Genomic DNA, 12390 nt, shown 5'->3' with positions numbered 1-12390 from the left:
TTTGTATTAGAATCGTACTAAGTGTGAGGAAGTATGGATCAAGGGGCTTTGCAAAATGTTCCTTGCTCTTTATGTTGCAATGCTTTTGTGGAACCACCAATACCTTTCTGTCCAACTTGTATTGAGAGGACTATCAGTTTTAAAGATGAGATTTTTTTCTGAGCCAACTTCTTCTAAGGGGGATGTTGTTCAGGATTCTAATGATGAATATTGTATGCCGCAACTTTCTCCTCAAGTGCTCCAAGTGTTACCACCCTCACAAGCAGTGTCCTGCGTCTCCTCTGTAACTTCCACTGGAGTTACTTTAAAAGACATTGCATCTCTCATGTCTTCTACCATTTCTGATGCGCTATCTGCTTTTCCCATGTTGCAGGGTAAACGTAAGAGGCAGACAAGTCATTCAGTAAGCGAGGTTTCTGATGCAATTGTTGCGGTTTCGGAGTCTTCCTCTCAGATGCCTTTGGAAGAAGAAGCTGTGGTAGCATCTGACGGAGAGATTTCAGATTCTGAGGGGGTACTTCCTCTTGCTGATACTGAGGTGGTATCTTTAAGATTTAAGCTAGAACACCTCCGTCTATTGCTTAAGGAGGTTTTAGCTACTTTAGATGATAGCGACTCTACGGTTATGGTTGTCCCTAAGAAATCCAGTATGTTGAACAGATATTTTGAGGTTCCTTCCTCGTCTGATGTTTTTCTGGTTCCTGACCGAGCTTCTGAGATTATTGCTAAGGAGTGGGAGAAACAGGGTATTCCTTTTTCTCCATCTCCTAATTTCAAGAAGATGTTTCCCATAGCCGACTCTATAGCTTGGCAAACAGTACCTAAGGTGGATGGGGCTATTTCCACTTTAGCCAAGAGAACTACTATCCCCATAGAGGATAGTTGTGCTTTCAAAGATCCTATGGACAAGAAATTAGAGGGCCTACTCAAAAAGGTGTACGTACACCAGGGTCTACAATGGCAACCTGCCGTGTGCATTGCTACCGTCACCAGTGCGGCTGCATATTAGTTTGACGCCCTGTCTCATGATATCAGAATGGAGACATCCTTGGATGAGATTCAAGATAGGATACAGGCTCTCAAGTTGGCTAATTCCTCACAGACGCTTCCCTTTAAATTATCAAACTGGGAGCTAAGATATCAGGTTTTTCTATTTTGGCCCGCAGAGCCTTATGGCTGAAACATTGGTCTGCGGACGTCTCCTCTAAGTCCAAACTTTTGCCAATTCAATATAAGGGAAAGACCTTATTTGGTCCTGGTCTATTGGAAATTATTTCTGATATCACGGGAGGTAAGCGTCATTTCCTCCCTCAGGATAAGAGACATAAGAAGGGGCGCCAGAGTAATTTTTGTTCCTTTCGTAATTTCAAGGGAAATTCCTCATCTACCGGTGCCAAACAAGATCAGTCCAAGCCTGCGTGGAGATCCAGCCAGCCTTGGAACAAGGGAAAACAGGCTAAGAAGCCTGCCGTTGAATCCAAGTCAGCATGAAGGTCATGCCCCCGATCCGGGACCGGATCTGGTAGGGGGCAGACTTTCCTTCTTCGTTCAAACTTGTATCCGAGATGTTCAGGATCCCTGGGCATTAGAAATTGTGTCCCAGGGATACAGGTTGGATTTCAAGAGTTTTCCTCCAGAGGAAGGTTCCTACTTTCAAGATTGTCTGCAGACCAGACAAAAAGAGTGGCGTTCTTACGTTGTGTAAGAGACCTCTCTGATCTGGGGGTGATTGCTCCCGTTCCCTTGCGGGAACAGGGTCATGGTTTTTATTCCAACCTATTCGTGGTTCCAAAAAAGGAGAGAACTTTCAGGCCCATTTTAGACCTCAAGAGTCTAAACAAGTTCCTCAGGGTACTGTCCTTCAAGATGGAAACTATACGTTCCATTCTTCCTTTGATCCAGGAGGGTCAATTTATGACAACAGTGGACTTGAAGGACGCGTACTTGCATGTTCCCATTCACAAGAACCATCACAAGTTCCTAAGGTTCGCATTTCATGACAAACATTTTCAGTTTGTGGCTCTTCCTTTTGGTCTTGCCACTGCTCCCAGAGTGTACACACAGGTTCTGGGATCTCTGTTAGTGGTACTTCGTTCTCGAGGCATTGCTGTGGCACCTTATCTAGACGACATTCTAGTCCAGGCACAGACTTTCCATTTAGCAGAATCTCGCACAAGCTTGGTGTTATCCTTCCTTCGCTCTCACGGGTGGAAGGTAAATTTACAAAAGAGCTCTTATCCCAAGTACAAGGGTAACTTTCCTGGAAACTGTAATAGATTATCTGTCAATGAAGGTCTTTCTGACAGAAGTCAGGAAATCAAAGATTATAGATACTTGCCGAGTCCTTCAGTCCACTCCTCGGCCATCAGTGGCTCAGTGTATGGAGTTAGTCTGGCTGATGGTGGCCGCAATGGACATCATTCCGTTTGCTCGGTTCCATCTCAGACCTCTGCAGTTAAGCATGCTCAGGCAATGGAACGGAGATTATACCAATTTGTCTCCTCCGATACTATTGGAGTAGGAGACAAGAGATTCTCTTCAATGGTGGTTGTCTCTGGATCATCTCTCCCAGGGAACCTGCTTTTGCAGTCCATCCTGGGCGATTGTGACAAGACGCCAGCCTTCTGGGGTGGGGAGCAGTCTGGGGCTCTCTAAAGGCTCAGGGAGTTTGGACTCAGTCAGCGTCTGTTCTTCCTATAAACATTCTGGAGCTGAGAGCGATATTCAATGCTCTTCTGACCTGGCCTCAGTTAGCTTCGGTCCAGTTCATCAGGTTCCAGTCGGACAACATAACGTCAGTAGCTTACATCAATCATCAGGGAGGAAAGAGGAGTTCCTTAGTGATGAGAGAGGTATCCAAGATAATCCAGTGGGCGGAGACTCACTCTTGTTGTCTGTCTGCGATCCACATCCCAGGGATGAACAACTGGGAGGCGGACTTCTTGAGCAGGCAGACCTTTCATCCGGGGGAGTGGGAACTCCATCCGGAAGTGTTTGCCAACCTGATCTGCAAGTGGGGTCAGCCAGAATTAGATCTCATGGCATTGCGTCAGAATGCCAAGCTCCCGAGATACGGGTAGGGGTCCAGGGATCCCTAGGTGGAAATAATAGATGCCTTGGCGGTTCCTTGGACCTTCAGTCTAGCTTACCTGTTCCCTCAGTTTGCGTTTCTTCCTCGGGTGATTGCTCGAATCAAGCAGGAGAAGGCATCAGTTATACTCATTGCACCGGCCTGGTCTCACAGGATTTGGTATGCAGATCTGGTGGACATGTCCTCTCAACCACCTTGGAGTCTTCCGCTGTGGAAGGACCTTCTTATTCAAGGACCCTTCCTTCATCCAAATCTAGTTTCTCTGAAGCTGACTGCTTGGAGATTTAACGCTTTTTTCTGTTTAAGCGGGGTTTTCTGAATCGGTCATTGAGACCATGATCCAGGCTCGTAAACCTGTGACCAGAAGGATTTATTATAAGATATCTCGTAAATATCTATATTGGTGTGAATCCAAGGGTTACTCATGTAGTAGACTTAGGATTCCTAGGATTTTGTCTTTTCTCCAAGAAGGATTGGGAAAAGGATTATCGACAAGTTCTTTTAAAGGGTCAAATCTCTGCTTTATCTATTTTGTTGCATAAACGTCTGGCAGATGTTCCAGACGTTCAATCTATTTGTCAGGCCTTGATTAGAATTAGGCCTGTGTTCAAACCGGTTACTCCTCCTTGGAGTCTGAATTTAGTTTTTAACCCCTTAATGACCGGAACATTTTTCAATTTTCTTACCCTTAATGACAATGTCTATTTTAACATTTCTGTGGTGTTTGTGTTCAGCTGTAATTTTCCTCTTACTCATTTACTGTACCCACACATATTATATACAGTTTTTCTCGCCATTAAATGGACTTTCTAAATATACCATTATTTTCATCATATCTTATAATTTACTATAAAAAAAATTATAAAATATGAGGAAAAAATGGAAAAAACACACTTTTTCTAACTTTGACCCCCAAAATCTGTTACACATCTACAACCACTAAAAAACACCCATGCTAAATAGTTTCTAAATTTTGTCCTGAGTTTAGAAATACCCAATGTTTACACGTTCTTTGCTTTTTTTGTAAGTTATAGGGCCATAAATACAAGTAGCACTTTGCTATTTCTAAACCACTTTTTTTTCAAAATTAGCGCTAGTTACATTGGAACACTGATATCTGTCAGGAATACCTGAATATCCATTGACATGTATATATTTTTTTTTTTAGAAGACATCCCAAAGTATTGATCTAGGCCCATTTTGGTATATTTCATGCCACCGTTTCACCGCCAAATGCGATCAAATTAAAAAATGTTTTCACTTTTTCACACATTTTGTCACAAACTTTAGGTTTCCCACTGAAATTATTTACAAACAGCTTCTGCAATTATGGCACAAATGATTGTAAATGCTTCTCTGGGATCGCCTTTGTTCAGAAATAGCAGACTTATATGGCTTTGGGGTTGCTTTTTGGTAATTAGAAGGCTGCTAAATGCCGCTGCGCACCACACGTGTTTTATGCCCAGCAGTGAAGGGGTTAATTAGGGAGCATGTAGGGAGCTTGTAGGGTTAATTTTAGCTTTAGTTTAGTGTAGTAGACAACTCCAAGTATTGATCTAGGCCAATTTTGGTATATTTCATGCCACCATTTCACCGCCAAATGCGAGCAAATAAAAAAAACCTTTAAATTTTTCACAATTTTAGGTTTCTCACTGAAATTATTTACAAACAGTTTGTGCAATTATGGCACAAATGGTTGTAAATGCTTGTCTGGGATCCCCTTTGTTCAGAAATAGCAGACATATATGGCTTTGGCGTTGCTTTTTGTTAATTAGAAGGCCGCTAAATGCTGCTGCGCACAACACGTGAATTATGCCCAGCAGTGAAGGAGTTAATTAGGTAGCTTGTAGGGCGCTGGCAGGGTTAATTTTAGCTTTAGTGTAGAGATCAGCCTCCCACCTGACACATCCCACCCCCTGATCCCTCCCAAACAGCTCTCTTCCCTCCCCCACCCCACAATTGTCCCCGCCATCTTAAGTACTGGCAGAAAGTCTGCCAGTACTAAATAAAAGGAGTTTTTTAATTTTATTTTTTAGAAAAATGTATCCTGCTGTAATGGAGCCCTGCCTTAGCCCCCAACCTCCCTGATCCCCCACCAAACAGCTCTATAACCCTCCCTGCTACTTAATTGCCGCCATCTTGGGTACTGGCAGCTGTCTGCCAGTACCCAATTTGCCCCCAAAAATATTTATAAACTTTTCTGTAGTGTAGCAGCCCCCCCCCTCAATACCCCCAACCCCCCCCAGATCCTTTTATATATATATATATATATATATATATATATATATATATATTTTTTTTTTTTTTTTTAATGTTCATGTTAATGTTTTGAACTTTTTTTTTTTTTTTTTTCATTGGTGTCAGTGGCTAATATGCGCGCGCGCCCCCACGTGCACACGCGCGCGCCCCCACGTGCACGCGACCGCCACGTGCACGCGCCCCCCCCCCACGTGCACGCGCCCGCACGCTGCCGCCTCCTTGCTTCCCTTCCCCCCGAAACACAGCACCATTGTTACATTGTTACTTGTTAAAAGGTATTGCAGGATGCCTCCATATCGAGGCATCACTGCAATACCCTGAGAGCTGCTGGAAGCGATTGCGATCGCTTCCAGCACTCTCTTAAACAACTGACGTACCAGGTACGTCCATTGTCACTAACTGCTAGTTTTTGCAGGACGTACCTGGTACGTCAGTTGTCATTAAGGGGTTAATGTTCTCCAACGGCCTCCGTTTGAGCCTATGCATTCTTTAGATGTTAAGTTATTGTCTTGGAAAGTTTTATTTCTCGTTGCTATTTCCTCTGCTCGTAGACTCTCGGAACTCTCGGCATTGCAGTGTGAATCTCCTTACCTTATCTTCCATTCGGATAAGGTTGTTTTGCGTACTAAGTTAGGATTTCTATTTTCTTCCTAAGGTTGTTTCTGACAGGAACATTTACCAGGAGATTGTTGTTACTTCCTTGTGTCCTAATCCTCCTCCTCAGAAGGAACGGCTTTTACACAATTTGGATGTGGGTCATGCTTTAAAGTACTACCTACAGGCGACTAAGGATTTTCGTCAGTCTTCCTCTTTGTGGTTTTCTCAGGAAAATGCCAGGGTCAAAAAGCTACGGCTACTTCCCTTTCTTTTTGGCTGAAGAGTATCATCCGTTTTGCATATGAGACTGCTGGACAGCAACCTCCAGAGTTACGGCTCATTCCACGAGGGCTGTTGCTTCCTCTTGGGCATTCAAAAATGAAGCTTCTGTGGAACAGATCTACAAGGCTGCAACTTGGTCCTCTCTTCACACTTTTTCAAAGTTTTACAAGTTCGATACTTTTGCCTCAGCTGAGGCCGCCTTTGGGAGAAAGGTTCTTCAAGCAGTGGTGCCTTCCGTTTAGGTTCCCTGTCTTGTCCCTCCCGTATCATCTGTGTACTCTAGCTTTGGTATTGGATCTCATTAGTAATTGAGATGATCCGTGGACTCATCGTGTCATAAAAAAGAAAACAAAATTTTTGCTTACCTGATAAATGTATTTCTTTTTTGACATGATGAGTCCACGGCCAGCCCTGTTGTTATTAGAGACAGGTTGTTGGGTTTGTTAACTTCAGACACCTCTGCACCTTTATTACTTCCTTTCTCTCCTTGACTTCAGTCGAATGACTGGGTTGGGAGTGAAGGGAGGTGATATTTAACATCTCTGCTGTGGTGCCCTTTGCCGCCTCCTGCTGACCAGGAGCTGAATATCCCATTAGTAATTGAGATGATCCGTGGACTCATTGTGTCAAAAAAGAAATAAATTTATCAGGTAAGCATACATTTTTTTTTTTTTTTTTAAACAATAAACATGTCCCTTTAAATCTCCACTTATTGATCTCCCATCTGTTATGGCTCAGATGGTTTTACATGGTCACAAACTTACCATAGACACTGAGTCAGTTTCACAGCACAATAAATAATTGTTAAACTAACACAAACAAAGCTTTAAATAATTGTCCTTAGAAATATCTTGCAGCTTCGTACCCGTGATCAGCTTTAGATGATGCCTCTCAGAGAATTATCTACGGTTCATTAGCGTAAAGAGAATGACTTTAGATATTTAATATACGTAGGAAGGAAAGTGTTTTTTAAATAATGAGCTCTCCCAGATGGTCCTAAGCTCAGGTTGAGAGCAGCAGATTCAGGAGTAGTTTGTAGAATAACCTTTATGAAGAGGAAGTTGTTTCATTCAATAGACTTCCAGTATTGGTGTAAATAAACACTGTATGAGCATTCAGGAAACTATGGAAAATGTATAATCCTTATACTTCACAAGATAATATTGCAGACTGGTTCTTGCCTGCTAAAACTAAAAAAATGGACGCACATGATTGTATTGCATATTTTATAGTTTTCTGATAATAGGGAGCGTACTCTTTATTTTTGTTTGCTAGTTTCATTATCATTGCTTAGATGTAACTGATTTTATGTCTGTTTCTGCTAAAGGTTTAGAAAAATGGGACATTTCATTGTTTGCGCAGCAGAAACATTGGACTCTAATGTATGAACTATTTTCCTTCTTGCAGCCAAAAGAAGCATCAGCGTGTGTCCTTGTTGTTTGAAGATGATATCAGCGATGGATCATTCTTTTCTTCTATTGCCAGTGAGCCGGCAGCTGTGGGTGCAGCATCTGTAAGTGTGACTAAGCGGTAGTATTGTTACTCTTCCCCACATATGATCCATGATGTTGTTATTGCTATTAAATTTCACAGTTTTACTCTTATGGCATTATTGATAGTTGTTAACAGAAAGCTGTGTGCTGTCTGGCAGCCAAGGGGTTACATTGGAAAAGCTCTAGATATTCTGATAGCTGTTGTAAAGCATGTCCTGAGCCAAATCTGTGCTAAGTCACAGCGGCCAGTCCTGTTAGTTCAGCCTTAAGTTTTAGAACACTTTCCAATGATTTCAGGAGAACAAATAGATATCTGGCATTTTAAACTATGCTGCTGGTTCCCATCATTTTAAATAACATAACATTTTTCTAGAGGTCTATTTTATCCCCTGGTGCGTATGTTTCGTCCAGTAAGCACATCCCACGTATCGGCCTTTTGCAGTGTTGTGTGTTTTTATGCTATTAAAGCTACAAACTGAAATAACCTCTATCGAACATATGAACGAGCAGCATTTACACATCACAAATATTGTTTGAAAAAAACGGCAGCATTGGTTTGGTGCTCCCCACTAATCCTCACTGGCTGATAAGGACAGTTGTCTCTGCTTTACATCTGCAAGTGTGACAAGGAAATGCTTATTCAGGACAGGAACATGAGTTTTACAAAACCTGAAATACATTTTGAAATGTCTTTTTTAATGAAAGGAAGATACAAGTAGACGTCAGTTTCCTCTGCACATATTAGAGATGTGATTCTATTGTATAATGTGCCGTTCTTTCACTAGCAACAGATTAATGACCAGATATTACTTTCTGCTAAGGATCAGTTGAAACCTTCTGTGTCTGCAAAGCCAGTTGTCCCTGGTGGGAAGGAACCTTTTTTTGTAAAGTCTAAGCAGGATGTAGAGGACAAAAAGATGGAACCTAAAACGTCACTTGGTGCGGTTTTGAATGAGGAGCCACAGTCAATGCTAAATGCTGAGAAGGTAAATTCATACATATAAGGAGCAAGTTCTAATCTGCTCTCTGTATCAGATCTTTTACTGGAGTCTTAGAGTAACACAGAGCAGAATTCACAGACTGACAAAGGTTGTAACAGAACCAGATAACACAAACTAACACATTTAGTTAAAAAATAACCTACAAAAACTAATGCATAATATTAAAGTGTTTTAACCTTGGAAGTGTTTGTTGTAGCCACAGATATCAGTCCGTAGCCTGTAGGGCTGAGTGCACAATTGACCAACGCTTAGAGACCCCAAGATCTCTTATCTGAAACGAGATAGAGCCCTCTTTCAAATATGGCTACAATTTTTGGGGAAGAATAATCAGATGGCCATTGGTATAACAATGATCATTTGGCTATAACTTTATATGTAGCAGAGGACATGACATCTTATGTCTCATTATCCAGCAGAGTAAAGCAATTCCTGCTGCAAAGCAAAGAGACTATGACAATGAAGATCTGTTTGCTGCTTCACCGCCCACTGATAAACACTCCAAAGCTAAGGGAAAAAATGTACTGAGTCTGTTTGAAGATGAAGAGGAGGAGGGTGCAGCTGTAAATCATTCATTTAATCGTACACAGAATGACTCCAGAAAGGTAAATCCAGGCCCTCTTGGTGTGATCACTTGCCTTTATAATAATGACATATTACTGGTCAGCAATACCTATTGTTCTGTGGTGTGGCGTCTTATGACTGTGACTTTGTCCCTAAACCATAGTGCTTGCTTGTAAATACCCCCTGTGTGTGTGTGACTGGCTGTAGGGGAGATGTGCTGCAGGTTTATAACACTGATCGCAGCTGCTATAGCATACGTGTTCTATGTGTGATTTTACTGCTGCACCTGGGCTGATCTAATATAATTCTCTGTGTTCTGCAGCCGCCCTCTGACAAGAGCTCACATGGCAAAAGTACGCGAGTGTTTCAAGATGAAGAACTTCTGTTTAGTGATGAGCAACAGAAGGACAACGACCCTGATTTTGATCTGTTTGCCAGCACCAAAAAGCAGCCGGTTAGTTCTTTACTGCTCCTGACTGAGGCATAACAAACCCTCTTGTAATATGAATGCAGAATAAAGGCAACTGAGATAATTAGGATAAATGCTTTCTGTCCCACGGATAAACCTTTAAAGATTATAAGTGGGTGCAGTTTGTATTACATCATTATGGGCAGGTTAGTAACATCAGGTGAAGGATTTATAACTTGGTTCCTATGTGCAAGTACTGGTCCTGTGATATCTTGTAGGAAGATCCACTGCCCGGTCTAATTCAGCCTGTTCTATATGGTGAAATACAGCCCATCACGTGTGCATTCTCTCACTGTCTGGGAAAGAACCTACATTCTTATACATGTCATGGAGGCTAATTAATGAAAACAATAGAATTCATTTACTGCAGCCCTTTTAGATGATAACTCTTGCAGGATTATGTCTGCTGCACCAGTGAGCACAAGCTGAGTACATATAAACCTCATACCAGAACATAGAAGAGACCTTTGTCTCCTCACTGGGTTTAGATCAGTACTGGTTTATTGGTACAGAAACAACGTCTGTACGCTGATCTGAGACCCTCTAGAGATGTTTAACTGGTGAGAGCTCTTACTTACTATATCCTAGAGGCTTCATTTGCAAGTGTCACTTTATATGCGCTCACTTTACTGGATTTGTTTTTCTCTTGTTCCTTAATTACAGTCAGAAAAATCCAACCAAACAAAGCCATCGTCTGGTGTGGGATTATTTAATGACGATGAGGAAGATGACATCTTTAACACCTCAAAGCCCAAAAAGCCTCCGGTGCGTGCATTACTCTCTCGTGTAGTTTGGATAAGAGTTGCAGTGTGCAGAAATCTGATACAACATACAAAGTGCCTGTATATATATCTGTGTTTTGTGTAATATACCGCACATTTACATGAGTTTACATGGTGGTGTGTTTGTAGGTCAATATCAGTATAACAGGATTCACACTCAGAGAATGAATATAAAAGGCAAAATGAACAGTAAAAGAAAAGTGCCTCCTACACCTAAAACTGGAACTTTGCACAAATAAATGCTAAAGACCCCAAAAATTAAAGTGAAAACAAATTATATTTAATGAAATACAATCTTAAAACCAAAACACATAAGAGGAGACAAAACAGAAGTCCGCTTACACGTAGTCCTATAGGAGCCACAAGTTTCCCAGACAAACTACTTCTGTGTTCGGAATGGCACCCTGCGAAAGGAAACACAGACAAAGTGCACGTGTATTGTAAACCAGTGGCCCTAACCCCGCATGGACTGCACTCATGGAATGGAAGTAATGCACTTCACTGTCTCTCTGTTAATGCTGTCTCTGTGTACTCTTCCACAGGATAATTTGTTTTCACTTTTATTCAGTTTTTATTATCGTTTAGCATTTATTTGATATGCTGTATTGTATCAGTGGTGTTTGTAGGTGGTTAACGCTTCTGTTCGTGCTGCCGTTTATAAAGTTTACAAAGTAACAACCAAAAAGTTATCCAAACACAAATGTTGCTTTCCTCTATATTGTTGCTTTCCTTAACAATATCCATAAAGTCTGCGCTTATTTGTAATGGGTTAGCGCTAAACAGAACTTTTATGTTAAAAATGGAACGTGGCATTTACAAATACAATATATACAAAAACAAATGCATAAAAGATATAATTTATCTATAAATTGTTATAAGACCTTTCTTAAATTTTTTATATATATATCTCAAATTTAATCCAGAAGGCACTCTGCTTAAAAATACCCTTTTATTAAGTGGTAAACACACCCATCTCACCCTTTTATATACCCGTAGACCTCCACCGTGTGATTACACTGCCGGGCTCCTGTGCGTCCAGCGCAACTGCGCATGCGCCGACAGCGGTAAGGAGCCTCAGCAAGGACAACATTTCTAAAAAAGCAAAAAGTGAAACACAGTGATATAATACGTTATGTAAACATAATAGCTTAGCGACAGTACACCCATTTCGTACTCATGGCTTCTAATGGATCATCTGCACTGTAGAATATAATCTTAATACTATCTACCGCAACTGTAATTCCTTACAGTAAGTAACCATTCTTCCTATACGTTACAACTACTGTATGGACAAAGTGTCATTCAAATACTGCATTAGGAGCAAACTGGTTAAATTAACCTAACATGCACAAACTATTCTTGTTGATCAAGTTGAGAAATAGAATAACGCTCCAAATCAACAATGATCAAGCTAATTCAAGAAATGAGGTTACATAGAATAACGGAAAAATCATCATCTAGGGGGAACCCCAAATGTAACTACTTTTAAAGACACAGGCACCAAGCACCCACTACAAAAAAACACTGCTAATCCAGGACTACATTGAGTCCCTTTGGATACATAGAGGCCGAATTATCAAATGTCTGTTGGACCTGATCCGACAGTGCGAATCATGTCCGACGGACATTGCTGAATGCGGAGAGCAATACGCTCTCCGTATTCAGCATTACACCAGCAGCTCACAAGAGCTGCTGGTGCAACTCCGCCCCCTGCAGACTCGCGGCCAATCTTCCGCCAGCAGGGGGTGTCAATCAACCCGATTGTACTCGATCGGGTTGAATTGTGGCGATTCCTGTCCGCCTCATCAGAGCAGGCGGACAGGGTTATGGAGCAGCGGTCTTTAGACCGCTTCTT

General features: G+C 41.6%; 1 protein-coding gene across 4 annotated transcripts in view; it reads left to right on the top strand.

Annotated features, from left to right (window-relative positions):
* LOC128639761 (WASH complex subunit 2A) overlaps positions 1–12390 on the top strand; it is a 168471-nt gene that overhangs the window by 74259 nt on the left and 81822 nt on the right. For 3 of the 4 annotated variants that reach the window (XM_053691892.1, XM_053691891.1, XM_053691888.1), the window contains 5 exons: positions 7637–7742; positions 8544–8708; positions 9137–9325; positions 9607–9738; positions 10417–10518. In XM_053691892.1, the coding sequence (XP_053547867.1) occupies positions 7637–7742; positions 8544–8708; positions 9137–9325; positions 9607–9738; positions 10417–10518 (694 nt within the window). The remainder of the gene's footprint in view (positions 1–7636; positions 7743–8543; positions 8709–9136; positions 9326–9606; positions 9739–10416; positions 10519–12390) is intronic. The other variant, XM_053691890.1, reaches the window with a different exon arrangement.

The sequence above is a fragment of the Bombina bombina genome, chromosome 9 (genome assembly GCF_027579735.1).
Source record: "Bombina bombina isolate aBomBom1 chromosome 9, aBomBom1.pri, whole genome shotgun sequence".
NCBI lineage: Eukaryota > Metazoa > Chordata > Amphibia > Anura > Bombinatoridae > Bombina > Bombina bombina.
The sequence above is the reverse complement of the archived record's forward strand: the minus strand, read 5'-3'. Positions and strand labels throughout refer to the sequence as shown.